This window comes from Mya arenaria, chromosome 12 (assembly GCF_026914265.1).
Source record: "Mya arenaria isolate MELC-2E11 chromosome 12, ASM2691426v1".
In the NCBI taxonomy this organism is placed as follows: Eukaryota; Metazoa; Mollusca; class Bivalvia; order Myida; family Myidae; genus Mya; species Mya arenaria.
In genome coordinates, this window is record NC_069133.1 from 33,706,283 (window position 1) to 33,721,141 (window position 14,859).

Below are 14,859 nucleotides of genomic sequence, written 5' to 3' on the forward strand. Positions count from 1 at the left end.
AATTATATTGGTGCAAATTAAATAAATTTTAATTCTAAATGTATTAATGCTTAAAAGTTGTACAACTAACTGTTTAAAAATGATAATAATCGAACTCCAGATTTTACAATATCGATGCTTTTCATGTATCATGGGTTATTATGTTCGTGCAAGTTAAATCAATCTCATTTCTTTATGCATACATGTTTCAAAGTTGTACAATTAACTATTATGATGAAAATAAACGAACTTCAGAATAGAAATAAGAGTATTTTGTTTAATTTCCTTCACAATAAATTGTAGTAGAATGTTTTAGGGTGTTTTCTTTGTTTTCTTCTGAACTTTGACTAGCATATCGGGATGATTATAAGTCAGCGAAGCTTAACCATACAATATCTAAATTTAGAACCGTATTCACTTATACACATTGTAGTTATTGAACGTTTCCCTTGACAACAATCAAGGTACAAAACAGTAAGTTCACTCACTACCCTCCATACCCACTGTAAATGAAAAACGTACATATCCTGCTGCTTTTGGTAAATTAGAACATAATTAGTTGTGTGTTGTTGTTGTAATTTCCACTTTCGTTAAAACCTACAATTAAAAAATTAAGATCTAAATCATCGCTGACATGCATAAATTATTGCTTAAAAACAACTATGTAGTAGGAACAAAACTATCGCATGTAGTTTCCCTTCTGGCGTTAGCAAATTGTTGGTAAGCAGTTTTCGAGTTCCTGGAGAAGTTGAAGTAAACTTGTTATTACATACATGTCATAAATCTGCAAGCAGCGGGGACCCTTGTACACACTTGTCCATATTCCACTTAAAGTACAGTCATTTTGTGACAAATAAGGGCCGAACCTACCACAAATTTCAACAGAATATCTGACACGAGTTTATTACTCATAAAAGTGTCATATTTAACCAAAAAAAAGTCAAAAAAAAGGAATCCACGTGGTGGAAAGTATTAAAAAATAATGACTTCTTAATCCTACTCTGGCGTCAGACCACAGTTATTTTTACTATATGTTTCATATAGACACTAATCTGGCGTTTCATTTTAAAACAGTCCCAATTGACAAACAAGTAACTGGCTGCTGTAGAACAATCCAAGATACAAAATTTAATCACAAGAAAACATAGGGTTGACCATTGCGATTTCTCACAAAATTGAGTAGTAATACATGACCCTGAGGTCAAGATGGAATAAGGCTACAAACAACCAATTTACATAGTTCCACAGGCAATGATTTTTCTATTTTTTACACTGAAAACTATCAGTTTGTGCAATACAGTGTCCAAGTATGTTAAGCTCTATACAAAAAGGCCACCTGTTTCTTCTCTTTCATTCAACTTTAATAAAATATTGATACTTGAACACAAGCACTTTTTTCTGTATTCACATCCGGATCTTGGTCAACGGGGGGGCAAATAACTGTGGTCTTGAGCCCTCTGGTACCAGTTTTTGCTACTTTATAATAGGTAATTAAACGACTTTCTAACGATATATTAATAGCTAAACACATATTAGCATAGGAAGATGGTATGGGTTTATTAGTGAAATGACCATTGCCTTCAGATAAGACTTTCCACTTACAATGACCTGACATATGTTCATTGATGTTCAACACAATAATAATTTATAATGATAAAAAGTTGTTTGTTTTGAAAACAATATTTTTCAATATTAAGAAAAAATCAGTTTTACTTTATAGTAGGACAACACAAATTGTTAAGATGTCAGACATTGTCTGCTTGCTTAGTCACTGTTTTCATGATCGTCAAATTCACTGTTCTCACATTCAGTTACCTGAAATGAATTAGCACACCCTGATCCTTTGCAGTTGCTTCATACAACAGAGCACTCAATGTTATGCTTCTTGTATGTGCACCTCAGGTTGCTGCAACCTGTCTTGCAGCTGCATCTGATGACCTGCAGGAGTTCCTGTGGTGCTGGTGGTAAGTCAGTTTGGACAGGGAAAAGCAACCCATCACTCTCTTTCCATCCCAAGTCTTGTGGCAGAAGATTATTAACGGTTCCCTTCCACTGCTGCACTTGGTAGTACAATCGGAGACTATGATATTTTGCTGCTGATGATGTTGGTGCTAGGCTTTGTGGCTGAACATAAGAAGAGCTAGTTGCCACCTTCTCACAAAAACGATTGTACCGTAGTGAGTTGAGTCCCTCCCCAGGCTTCCCATTGTACAAACACACCAAAGCATTCTCACCTGCTGCCACGACATCTGCAATGGATGCTGACGATGTGCCAAACACTGTAGCTTGCAGATGGAAGTCATTACTGGTTGTACTTTTTTATGGCAGCTCCTTTACCAATGCCATAGAGGCGGGATGTCGTATCACACCCAAGGATCGCATGCATGAAGAGCATGTGAGTGCACAAACTTGGACCCAGCTACTGCTTGAGAACCTTTATGTTCCAGACACGTGGAATGTTCGTGCTCTTCTTTGGCTCAGGTTTGAAGAAGAGGTCATGCGTATCGAGGTTGGTATGGTAGGTGAGGAGTATGAGCAGATATGTATCATCACCAATGAGCACAGTTTTTTGTGGTGGCAGACTCCACTGCCTTTCTGTACTATGAGGAGATCAACATCACCTTGGGCATGAAAAGTCTGACAGGTATTCTTCTGCAGATGACCACTGAGCCTTGTTAATGAACTGCTGCATGTTTGTGCTGTGAGGAACTCTTCTTTCTTCATGGTAACAGGCATACCCTCATCAAAAGTCACGGTTGCTCCAGTCCTTCCACCTGCTCGTCTCTGGTGCGTCATGTCTTTTGTAGATGTGCCATCATAACCATCAAACACAACAATTGCCTCTCCATACTTCCTCGTGACGTACTCGGTGTACAACCTGCATATGCAATTGTATGTAGATCCACGTGTCCATGGGATGCGTTGAACAAGTGCTCCACCATCCAACACATACTGAACTTGGCCTGTGATCCCTGGAAGGTCAGGTGTGAGGAGTGCCCATATGGCATCAGCTATCACTGGTTTCTGTGGCTGTCGAAGCAACAGTGAGGTGTCAAGCAGTGCTGGTGGATGACTTCAAAGCTCATACTTGAACACTGATGCCATTTCTTGTGGTGCTTTTGCAGCAACTGTGAGTCGCTGGAAAAGAAGTTGAGGATCCAACTGTACTATCTCGCCACCAATTTTCACTGATGATTGAGTGTTCAAGGTGATTACCCGATCCTTCTTCTTGAATGAGTACTCAGCAATGGTGTGTCCATCCATCCTGGCCAAGATGGTGTTCCCGATGGTCTTTGTTTTGTCAACATTCACAGAAATGTGTGTATGGACCCCAGTCGAGACACTGCGCAAGCTTGGATCTTGGCAGGAGTTTCTTTCAGGGAGATAGTTCAGAACGATTTGTGTGTCCTTCATGTCACGTGCTTGTCTTGCATCTGTCATGTCCTTGTCCTGCTCACCAGTATTGGAGTTGACTCCTGTTAGCTCTTGCATGGCATTGTTGACTTCAGCACAAGCTGGCAAAGCCAGAAGCCATGTTACACGATGCTGCTCAGTCATACCTCGTCCTCTTGTGAGGCCACCACTGGTCTTCTTACTCCTCATCAGCACCTGCTCGATAATTATATCTACTGAGAGACCAGCCCATAGTCGATCACTTCTTTTGACAACATTGTATCCCTCTTCAAATTTCTGGTAGATATCTGGATGTTCTACCTGTAGCTTGCACATTTGCTGTACATAGATCCGAGCAGATTTCGTATACAGATTGTGCCCGGATGCTGCCAGGAAAGGAAGTATTTCTGATATTGCCGCAATATGCAGTGCCCAGTTTCCGGTACGTTCTGCCTTCAGAAACTTGCGTAATATGTCTACCATATCCATGTACTGCAACCAGAGGGCAGCAGTCCTACTAGAGGATTTCAGGGAATCGGTTCTGTTTCTGAGCAGTTCTTTTATTCTGAGTAAAACCTCCTCGGCAGGCAATGATCCATTCATCACATGTGCATAAAGCAAAGCAACTTCATCGATATCATGGTTTCCCATTAGATCTCTAGCTAAGGTATCTTCATCTGATGTAATGTGAACATCAATGATTTCTTGTGAATCTGAATATTCTGGCCCTTCAGGCTGCTGAGGGAGATCCACATCTTCTGTCTCTTCAGGATGCTGAAGGAGAGCCACATCTTCTGGCTCTCGAGGCTGAGGGAGGACATTAACTTCTTCTGGCTCTCCATGCTGCTGAGGGAGAGCCACATCAAGTGCATCAGATACAATCATTAAATTGAGAACTCCGCCGACAAGAAGGTGTGCACGCACAGCCCGTGAAATTGCCTTCCCCGTCATCATATGCCCCACAGCATTGGTTGCATAGATGAGCTCCATAATTTCTTGTAACCCAGATCCAGCCATTAAATGCCCAATGGCCCCCAGGAGGCTCATCTCAGTATGGAAGCCTCCTAGTCTCAGGACTATGTTGTTCAAGTCGCTTCCTTCTGGCTCAGCACAAATGATCATCAGGACTTTCCATCAAAGAGGTTGATCAAAAGTTATGATCGGTTAGATATGATGGCGGCGGGCATGCTCACTTACAAACTTAAGTGTGGAGAAGATGCATGTGGCGTCACTGGGATTCATGTCAATCGTTGGGAGAAAGACGAAGGATGGTTTCCCTGAATGGTTGCCATGCATTACAAACTGCATCATCCCAGACGATGCCGTCCTTCCATATGAGGTCCATGTCTGCTGTTGGGTCTTGTGCTTCCATAGTGGCTAGCTTTTGATACGTCATTGTGTCTGTTCCCTGACCTTATTCCTTGTGGAACAGGATTGGAACTTTACCCGCCATGGATATGTCATGAGGGGTGACATTTGCTCGGAGGATTGGATTAGTGGATTTGGTGTTACAGCAGCAATCATCCCCATGCCATGGTAGGTATTGTTGCCATCGAGGGTTCGAATGTTGTGGTCCACATTGTCAGCGGCTTTCTGGATGAACTCACCGGAGAAGCCATGAATGCCAGTGGTATGTGACACTACAGCATTGTCAACTTGTCCAATAGAGGCAGTTTTCATGCCGACGTTTTTGCCCACAAGCAACCCTTTAAGTAGAAGCCTGAGGCTTTCCGGAAGAAATTAATGGCATCCTCTTCAGACTTCAGTGTGTCACAGTCAGGATATACATCATGGGATGTTTCCACTGAATTGATGTCATCCTTGATGAGTTTGGCAGCAGTTTCGATAATCCGCTTCTTTTCTGTTTCTGGATCAGCTTTCCTGTTAGCATAAAAGTCATTAAGGATCGCTTTGGCTGTGCTTCTGAAGGTAAGCACATTCGTCTTTCCATTAATCTCAATTTGAATGATTCTGTTACCAAAATGTTCCTTTAATATGGACTTCATATAAGTGTAGCCATATGCTTGGAAGTTTTGAGCCTTTGAGATTGTTTTCCATCCGGGTAACAAGATCATTGATCGTGATCTGTTCGTCGTCATTTTCTTCAAGGAAGTTCGCAACTTCAAGAAAGGCATCAACTTTTTCCTTTTTTTGTGGCCGACCAAGTTTTGAATGTTTAACCTCAGTTTCACTAGTAGTCCTGCGATGATCTGCTGGCATTTGCTTATTGGTACGGAAATTGACGCTACACACTTGGTGATACACTGCGTCAGCAGCATGCAGGTCATGCACATGCAACACACGACCGTTCACTATGTCTGCCCATGCATCTCTTCTTTCAATACAAGATGTCAATATCATGTCCTTGAACCCAACTGTCCTCACTGAGAATACAGTCCAATCAGAACTATTTCTCTTGGTCCCAACATGTGCTAGCCTCCCACAGAACAGACAGTCTCTGTCATAATGAAATACCTTCTCATCAGCTGAACGTAGTCGCACATGCCTGTCGACTTTTCCTCCTACTTGTCTTTGGCTATTTGTTGTTGACTGGTATATTTATTGCGGCAGATCTGATGAACCAGTTCTCCAGGTGATGTATGAATGTCATCATTTCGGAATTGAGTTGCTTTGGTTGATGGCATCACTCCCTTCACAGTCAGGGTAGATGTAAGCTGCTCACCTCCCTTTGCAGGGTCTTGACAAATGGCACACCTTTGAGAGTCACTCATTGTTCAGGATGTGATGGCACTGCAATAAAAAAAACATCATGACTATTTACACTGTTTGGTGTCAGTTCACAAAAAAATGTCATTGGACCTTTCTAAGTTGAGTTGCAAATTACTGGCATCATCAAAAATGGAAATAATGTGAATGCTGCAATAAAACTATTAACTCATAAATAGAAGACCATGTAATGTTTCTTTAAGAAATTCCAAAAAAAAGGTTTTCTAAATCATTTATAAAGTAAAAAAATGTATCAAAACCTTGTAAAATCACGAGGTAATATCATAAATAACCATACACTTATCAGTTGGATATTAAAACACAACTAGAACTCCGCGAGTCGGATGTGTCGCCTGACGAATTATTTACTGTCGACATTATAGCTGTTAGATTGGCATTTTATTCACTTATGGACAACGATGTTGCCATTTAACTTTCAAGTGTAGGTGGCATTTGAACTGAAGGTAGCAGGAGCAAGCAATTGGTTATATAAGCAAAAATGAGCACAATAAATACTGAAGTCAATGACATTGAGAAATAATTTGAAGATAATGGATTAATACGTTTTCAGGTGTGAAATGAGCATCTCTGTCTTGCTTCTGTCTAAACTGCTATCCATACCGGTTTATGATGGCTGAAGTAAGACTCCATATTTCACCAACAGATATATAACTGTCAAAGTTCACAAATATCAAATCAATGGTTGTGTTATTGTTCGTAGTAACACCTTTTGCGATTTGTGTGAACTGATATTTCTTCATTATTGAACACAGCTGCTGGTAAGTTGTACTGTCTGTGTTGAAGTCTCCTATGACAATTGGCTTTTGTGAACCACAAAATGATTTCAACTTTTGTTCAACAGCATGTTGAAATGGTTTCCATCTTTGATTTGGCGGTCGATATAGTCCCAAGATGTTGATTGAGTGAGGCTGCAAAACAGTTATAAAAGTCATTTCAATCACAGCAGCATTCACCCCTTCCACATGTACTTGATGTTGTGGTTTGGTTATCACAATAGATCCATGTGGCGTTCTCTGAACTTGAATGTTGTCTTTTGCACAGAGTTTGGACTCTGTGAGGATGAGAACATCAGCTTTTGAAAAGTTTTGTTAAGAAACAATATCTTCCAAATGAAGTTTTACAGACTGAGCATTGTGGAAACATACCACAAAGTGATATGTTGGCAAAGTATACAAAGGTGTGTAGCACAGTTGAACTTGACTGTTTGTTATGTAGTCGTTCCATTTCTAACTGTACATCTCCAGACACAGTTATCTTCGAAGGATCAAAGGGTTGGAAAATATGTAAGCGATTCATGGTGGTAACTCGACTCAAAGCTACATAGTGAACATGAAGACGTTTTTCTATTGGCAATTGCACTACTACATCTTGTAACGTGTCTCCTTGGCATTTGTGGATTGTCTTAGCACAAGTCAGATTAAGCGGGAATTGGTCACGCTGTATGCAAGCATTTTTGTACTTGCCTACTGGGAATTTTCTCTTAACTGGAGCAATTGGTGTCCAATCCTTATGAATTTCGTTTCGGTAAAGGTGACCACTATTTCTTCTAAGTAGTAGGCCTATTCTTGGGTCGTCAAAGTGAATCCAAACAAATTTTAGTCTCCCACTAATTGTTTTAGTAAAGTTACTGCAAAGTCCACCTGCCCCATTTACAAGACCGTCCTCCACATCAAGATTTAAGGTCAGCTCATTGCGCAGGCCTACTGCTGACCTGTACATCATTGGCAGTCCCATTGAGTCTCCAGGTAGTATAGGTGCTTTTTCAAGGATTCTTGTCTGAACATCAGGAGGAATATTACCAATAACAATGTCTATTGCTTTGTTGGTTACCTTTTCAGAAAGAGCCTGGTCAAATAATGCTGAGTTGTGGGACTGTACTGCCTTATTGTAGTACAATATGTGAGTGGCACTGGTTTGGTAGTCATCAGTATGTGTTTCTGTAACAATTCTGGTGGAGAGAAGTTCAATATCTTGTTGTGTATGTAAGCCTTCTCTTATTTTGTTCAGCGTCTGAGCAAAGGACCTATCATTTGCTTGTCGCATAATTTCAGTTAGCTCAAATACTTTCATATTGTCTATCCATATGTTTGGAGCCAGTGCGTTATAGTCTGTTGGAAATAACTGAAATATCCGTCTGTCCATCACAGGATGAAGTTGAAATAAGTCACCAATACAGATCACACTGACCCCACCAAATGGTTTGGTTGTTCGTTTCACTTCTTGAAGTCTGAGATTAATGAAGTTGAACATGTTTGCTCCACACATTGACACTTCATCAATAAATAATATCTTCTTTTCACTCAACTTCATTCGCAGAGTATTAAGGCTACTGTTATTCAGAGGTTTGTGTTGGAGGTGTTGATTTGCAGGGATGCAGAATGTACTATGTATGGTTGCACCACCAATAAGGTAGGCAGCTTTACCTGTTGGAGCTGTGAGGATGACAGTTCTCCCTTCAGGATCTGACCCAATTCCAGTGTTGAAATGTCGTAGAAGACTTTGGTATAGAGTCTTGGTGAGTTTTGTTTTTCCTACACCAGCACCACCAGTGATAAACAAAAAGAATTGAGATTGGTCTGTTTTGACTGTTTTAAGGACATGTAGAAACAGTTCATATTGCTTCTCATTTAGTGATCTGACATCTTGTCGATATTCTTCATCTGTAACACGATTTCTTATTGTATCTTCCATGGTTGTTGAAGATGAAATGCCTATGTCATTGCCAATGTCATAGTCAGTAAACAAATTTTCATTTGCATTCTCTGTTGTATTTACGTCATCGTCTGCATCAATTTCCTCCTGATGTTGGGTAACTGGGGCAATGACTTGATCGCTGTCGTCATCTTGCAGTTGAAGCATTTCTTCTATATCATTTATTGCACTTAATAACGGGGCATATTCTTGAATTTTGTCTTCAATGGCTTCCTTATGTAATCTATATTTCTCTTCATAGGTTTCACATATACCGATTATTTTATTTTCCTGTCTCCATGGAAAAAAAGCATCAGTCTTTTCCTATAATGGTTTTCACTGTCCTGTTTAACACTGTAGTTTACATATCGAATGACTTTTGGTTTCTTTCTATGCCTTAATTTGGTTTTGTCTTGAAGGTTGATAAATTTGTGTTCATCTTGTGTGTCTTGCATATGGTTATCCTCTAGATTTGGTTCTATGTCACTTTCAGGAAGTTCTGTCTGGGATTTATCTTTGTGCTGTGCTTTGGTAAAAACCATATCATAGTTAGCTGCAAAGTCTGCTAAGCACAACATTTCTGATCTGGAGTCCCGTTTTGTGTATCGGGATATAACATTTTCACACTGTATATCTTCTGAATCGTCTGGAAGGCGTTTGGTTTGTTCTAAGTCTTTCACTAGAAAGGGTCGGTCATTAGGACGGCTTGTATTGATGAACAAAAATGATCGACTAGACCTTCTCAATGGCAGCTGGAGAGTGATGTACGCAGCTTCCTGGGCTGATATTTCAACATGTTTGGTAAACTTGTTTCCGATCTCTCGAACTTGGCTCCTGATGTCACTTCCTCCTTTTCTAGCATCTTCACATGCTCTTCTCAGCAAGTCGCTCATGCCTCTCTGTCCCTTACTGATGTAGCTTACAATGTACATTGCGCAAGCGTATGCATCTGTGACAAATTGGATGTCATGGTTTGCTTCCCAGGCCTTCAGAATCCCTTTGTTTACATGGATCTCTTTTAAACAGAATTTTAGCATCCTTTAGTAATGATTTTATTGCATTTATGTAGTCTTCTTCACTCATTTTCAAATGCTGTAGGAATTCTGTAAAGATAATGTTAGGTGTTGAGCAAATCTCTTCCATGAATGTTTGAATATGTGCCCAGTTCTCGGTAGCTTTCTGGAATTCGTCATCATTTTCACCAGGAGATGAAACAAGAGGCTCTAGAAGCTTTGTTGAACAAGATGGAGGTAGCGGGAAGTTGAATCTACACTGCCTTTTCCCCTTTTTCTTGCATGTATGAAAATATCTTGCTACTGTATCTGGGTCAGATTTAATTAGCCTAGATTTGGTATCCCATGTGAAGTCTTCAATTTCTTCATCTGTATAGTGTTTGTGGTCAATGGTCATTCCTAGTGTCTTTAACAAAGGTTTCCAGTGTGTTTCTGCTGCTGATAAGCTTATGAACCAGGTTGGAAGTCCACATTGTCTGAGCATTCCGAAAATGTCCTTTTTAGCATTTTCCCAATAGGGTGGTGACCCACGTAGAGTTCTGAAGATCTTGAAACCCTCATCTAGGCAAACCATGCTATCTACTACTTGCTGATCTTGCATATCTTTGGCAATGAAAATCTTGCCCTTAAGTTGTTTCCGACGTAATGACAGTTACACTTTATCTTGAATCTGCTTTAATTGGATTTTTCTGGTCTTGAAGAAGAGGTTTGTTATGTTCATTGAACACCGTCTGTCACTGCTTCTGAGTTCAGATTTACATATTTCAGAGTATTTCACTGGCACAAATCTCTCAGAATATTTTGGTCTTTTTTTCTCCACAGAATATTGTTGGATATGCAAGCTCTTCAACATTATCAGAAAATATACTTGTTGGTACATTTCCCTCACTGGGAGCAATTGATACTACTTGCTGGCCATCATATTCATCAGTGAAGGTTGGAAACATCATAGTGTCTGTTTCACCACTTAGATTTTCTTCGCCATCTTCAGACCATGCATCAGAATCATCAGCATATTCAAGTTTATGAGAATCTTCAGTATTGTCTTTGGGGGTGTGTGGTTGTTGATCATCACTCTGAGCTATGTTTTCACTTTCTTTAGGTATAGGATCAAGAGAATGATCATTGTAAAGGAATTCAGACAATGGTGATTCTTCCCACGCCTGTAACCAATCAGTGTCCAACCCTTCATGCATATAGTTTCTAAATAATGGTTTACCCAGGAGGTCCTTTGTTGCATTAACACACATTTGTGGACGGACATTCTCATACATATAGTGTGTTTTGTAACGTAGTCTTCGTTTAAGCTTGACAGGTACTGTATCTGATTGTCCAGGTCTACGAGGAAGTGTCTGCACAGTAGATATACTGTCAGCTGAAACATTGACTACATTTCCACGAACACTCACTTGTCGGCCACTTGGCAATTCTCTCATCTGCATGAAAATGTTCAATGGTGATATTAACCGTTCTTCAAGCTTATTGAGTTCAAGTATTTCAGGCCTAGGTGGAAAAGACATCCTGTTCACCTTACTAAGTGGAGGTATTTTGCTTTTCTTTAAGTAACTTAAACAAGTATGACAGATCCATTCTATATTTCCAACACTGCAAGTTCCTGTCTTACATTTCTGTAATGCAATTGTCAAGGATAGCTTATTTGGGAACTTAATCACTGATTGTTTGAAAAACAATTGAGAACAACATGTACATTCATAGTCACAACTAGTATTGACAGACAGTTTAAAGTTGGTAATTAAATCTACAATAGATTGTCTGCTTAGGTGGGATATTTTGGATAGCCTTTTCCTACTGTTTTTATTTTAGTTTTCTCTCTAGTTTTCTTTTCTCTAATTTCAATCTTGACTGCCTTCTGTTCTCAAGTTCAATTTTCTTTAAGTCAGGATTTTGTCTAGCCTTTTTTCGTAAATCATGTTCATGCTTTCTCTTTTCAGGATTGGACCTTGCATTTCTCCTCTGTTTTTCTTCATACTTTCTCTTTTTAGGATTGGACCTTGCATTCCTCCTCAGTTCTTCTTCATGCTTTTTCTTTTCAGGATTGGACCTTGCATTCCTTTTGAGCTCTTGTTCATGCTTTTTGTTTGGATGGTTGGACCTTATATTCCTCCTCAGTTCTTCTTCATGCTTTCTCTGTTCAGTTTTGGACCTTGCATTCCTCCTCTGTTCTTCTTCATGCTTTCCCTTTTTTAGGATTGAACCTTGCATTCCTCCTCAGTTCTTCTTCATGCTTTCTCTTTTCAGGATTGAACCTTGCATTCCTCCTCTGTTCTTCTTCATGCTTTCTCTTTCAGGATTGGACCTTGCATTCCTCCTCAGTTCTTCTTCATGCTTTCTCTTTTCAGGATTGAACCTCGCATTCCTTTTGAGCTCTTATTCATGCTTTTTGTTGGATGGTTGGACCTTGCATTCCTCCTCAGTTCTTCTTCATGCTTTCTCTTTTCAGGATTGGACCTTGCATTCCTCCTCAGTTCTTCTTCATGCTTTCTCTTTTCAGGATTGGACCTTGCATTCCTCCTCTGTTCTTCTTCATGCTTTCTCTTTTCAGAATTGGACCTTGCATTCCTCCTCAGTTCTTCTTCATGCTTTCTCCTTTCAGGATTGGACCTTGCATTCCTTCTCTGTTCTTCTTCATGCTTTCTCTTTTCAGGATTGGACCTTGTATTCCTCCTCTGTTCTTCTTCATGCTTTCTCTTTTCAGGATTGGACCTTGCATTCCTCCTCAGTTCTTCTTCATGCTTTTTCTGTTCAGTTTTGGACCTTGCATTCCTCTGTTCTTCTTCATGCTTTCTCTTTCAGGATTGGACCTTGCATTCCTCCTCAGTTCTTCTTCATGCTTTCTCTTTTCAGGATTGAACCTTGCATTCCTCCTCTGTTCTTCTTCATGCTTTCTCTTTTCATGGTTGAACCTTGCATTCCTCCTCAGTTCTTCTTCATGCTTTCTCTTTTCAGGATTGGACCATGCATTCCTCCTCTGTTCTTCTTCATGCTTTCTCTTTTCAGGATTGGACCTTGCATTCCTCCTCAGTTCTTCTTCATGCTTTCTCTTTTCAGGATTGGACCTTGCATTCCTCCTCTGTTCTTCTTCACGCTTTCTCTTTTCAAGATTGGACCTTGCATTCCTTTTGAGCTCTTGTTCGTGCTTTCTCCTTCCTGGATTTGACGTAGCATGCCTTCTCAGTTCTTGTTCACGTTTTTTATAGTCTGGATTTAATCTGGACTTCTTTTTTCTTTCTCTTTCTTTTCTTCTTACATCTTCAAGTTTTCGATTTAGAGTAGGGTCTATTTTTCTGCACATTTTATCTAATTGGATTTCCCCTGATTTTGTTTTACTTGTTTGAGGTACATTATGCATTGCTTTAAAGTTTTGATCTTTTAAATAGTTGTCAATTCTACATTCTGTAGTCAATGCTTCCACTATTGATTTCTGCAGAGGAAAAGGCTGTATTGTCTGTTCAAGCATACACTGTCTCAGATGATGGCGGGCTCTCTTAATGTCAAACTGGCGTTCACAACTCACTCCGAGAAAACATGAAAAGGCAAAAGCAATAGCCATTGTACCACATATTGGTGATGTGGACTGCTGAGTCACTGGCTTGTACTTCATTCTCTGCACGCCACTATCACCAAAGAGAAGTCTGATCTGTGGTGTAACTTGTTTTAAGTGTTCTTGAGTCATCAAGGAGTCATATACATGAATTTCATTCAGGTGAGGGTGTTGGCAGGATGTCACCCAATGTCTGTTCAATGGATGGATATTAATTGAAAACTGGTCCATTGGTATCACAGGTTTAGCGACAAACTCATCCGGTAAGTTTTTCTGGAGCACTAACTCAGCCACAGAGTATAGTATTCGCCATAGGGGTCCACTATTGTGCTTGAGACTGTTGCCTGAAAAAGACAATGAGAATACATTGTGGATGCATGAAATTTGTAAATGAGTGATAGTGAGCATAAAAGTGAATTTATTTATCAGTATTTGCAATAATTGCGCATTCAAACAGACACTGAAATTGACTATGTAAAAGTAAAAGTGTAAGGTGTATGTATTGGTAAACAGCGTTCTAAAATTATTAAACCAATAATCTAATGGTTTAAAACAGTTGAGATAAATATATGTGGAGAAATTCGCTTACATGTGGCTGATCTGTTTGTGGAATAGCCATGGTTAATATGTCTGTTCTGTCAGGACAGTCAATTAGATTGTCTTCTGTTGACGGAGCAGACCTCATGTGTTGAGCCTAAATCAGAAATTAATGAAACTCTAAACAATAATGAAAGCTAGTCAAGTGTGTAATGTAATGTAAAGATAATCTAAAGGCCCATGTGAAATGGAACTATTAGATCTATAATGAGCAAAGATAATTTATAGTAAGTTTTAACGTTTTAAAGTTTTTACGTTTGACTTCTGAGCTTGTCTCTGTACTTTTAATCGTATTATTAAGAATAACTAAGGTGCTTAGGGTTTAAATGAAAAGAATTTTAACTACCTTTAAATGTGCTATTTAATAACACAGTTATAATCAGTAACCAACTTATGCTACCTTCACACTGGTTCCTTTGCATGGTGTAGATGTTGATAAAACTTCTTCAAGGTGTGTGTTCTTTTTTCTTCCTTTTCTTTCTTCTTTTCTTCCTTCTCTTCTTCAGTAGGTTTGTTTTCCTCAAAATCTTCATCGTTAAGCATGGCTAAATCAAATTCACAGCGCTCCTTTGCATGGTGTAGATGTTGATAAAACTTCTTCAAGATGTGTGTTCTTTTTTCTTCCTTTTCTTTCTTCTTTTCTTCCTTCTCTTCTTCAGTAGGTTTGTTTTCCTCAAAATCTTCATCGTTAAGCATGGCTAAATCAAATTCACAGCGCTCCAGTTTTATCCTGAGATCATTGTTCTCCTTATGGAGATGTTGGGTGTAAGCATTAAGTGTGCTATTTTTCTGAATGGTTGCCTTATAATTAAGGTCTTCTCGGTTTATAAGGGGAAGAGTTCCATCTATGAACGATTTACTTTGCCCTAAAATGGT

The 14,859-nt window shown here is 39.5% G+C and overlaps 1 protein-coding gene across 1 annotated transcript; it reads right to left on the minus strand.

Moving 5' to 3' along the window:
• Window positions 1-12,154: 12,154 nt before the first annotated feature.
• LOC128210624 (uncharacterized) lies at window positions 12,155-13,137 on the minus strand. The gene is made up of 2 exons (XM_052914975.1): window positions 12,703-13,137; window positions 12,155-12,583 (listed from the first exon to the last, which is right to left on the minus strand). The coding sequence occupies exons 1-2, from the start codon at window positions 13,135-13,137 to the stop codon at window positions 12,155-12,157; spliced, it is 864 nt and encodes a 287-aa protein (XP_052770935.1).
• Window positions 13,138-14,859: the final 1,722 nt, after the last annotated feature.